Consider the following 1,157-nt stretch of genomic DNA (forward strand, 5'->3'; position numbering starts at 1 on the left):
GCTTCGAGGAGGGAAAAGAATTTGGTGAGGGAAATCGAAAAGGAGACCAGCTGCACGCTAACTCGGAGCGTTTCGAGAGAACTGCAGACGATTAACGCTTCCGATCGCATCGTCCAGGACCTCCTGAAGCAGTTAGCGGACGCGCGGGAGGAACTGAAAAGGGCCAAGGACGACCTCGCTCGACTCCAGAGCGAGTTTAACGACGAGCTCAAAACGCATGGCCGAGGAACGCAACGCGTTCAGGGAGACGATCGGCGAATTGGAGGAAGAGCGGATGAACTTCAAGAAAGAGAGAATGGCGTGGACGAAGGAGCAGGGCGAGTTTAGAAAAATGATGAAAGACATTCAGGTGATGATGTGCACTTTGCTTAAGCGAGCGAGAGACGATGACGAACAAAGTAAAAATGGGAAGAAGAAAAAAGAAGGAGACGATCAGAAAAATAACGAAGAGGACGACGATGATGACGAAGAGGATGAAACATGGAAGACGGGGAAAAGAAAGAAGCGAGGCGAATCTAAAAATAAAAAGAAGCGTTCCAACAAAGAAAATAATGTAACCAAACCGGTTAGAATTTAATATCGAGAAATTATTACTTTGTGTTTGTTGAATAAAAAATATGCATATAATTCTGAAAATGTCGTCCAATGTAATTTTATCGAGTGTAATTGTTGTTCGAGCGTGATGTTTGAAGTTGTGCGAGTGTAGAGTGTGTGTCGTGCTTCGAGTTTGTCGACCTGACAATTACAGACTGTTGGTGTCGTCTACCTGACAATTCCAGTCGGTGATTGTCTGGCTTCCAGTTCTTCGACCTTTCAAGTCTAGACGGCCGGATACCAAACATTGTTATATCTTCAGTCACAAAAAACAAGTTTAAAAAATTTAAGAAAAACGCACACAAGACCAATATTTTCACATTTTATTTTAGCCTTCTCTTTATTCAAACTAGAAAATCACTAATTATTTTGTAATTTAAAAAAACGCTGACAAGAGAGATTTTTTCCGTATCTTCTTCTACTTTCACCTTCTTCTTTTTTTTTATTATTATTATAGGGGCAATACTTGACAGTGTGTGCGTTGTCCCCGCCGTCCCCGCAGGTCGGGCACGTGTACTTCCTCAGGATCGGACATACCACCTTCCCGTCAACACCCTTGAGGA

At 43.0% G+C, this 1,157-nt stretch overlaps 1 protein-coding gene across 1 annotated transcript; it reads left to right on the forward strand.

Annotated features, from left to right (window-relative positions):
* The first annotated feature begins 217 nt into the window (after positions 1 to 217).
* On the forward strand, positions 218 to 577 carry LOC117103772 (protein PXR1-like). The gene has a single exon (XM_033244388.1). The coding sequence runs from the start codon at positions 218 to 220 to the stop codon at positions 575 to 577; it is 360 nt and encodes a 119-aa protein (XP_033100279.1).
* Positions 578 to 1,157: the final 580 nt, after the last annotated feature.

Source organism: Anneissia japonica, unplaced genomic scaffold (genome assembly GCF_011630105.1).
Source record: "Anneissia japonica isolate Jap-2015-1 unplaced genomic scaffold, ASM1163010v1 scaffold288050_len39149_cov149, whole genome shotgun sequence".
Taxonomy (NCBI): domain Eukaryota; kingdom Metazoa; phylum Echinodermata; class Crinoidea; order Comatulida; family Comatulidae; genus Anneissia; species Anneissia japonica.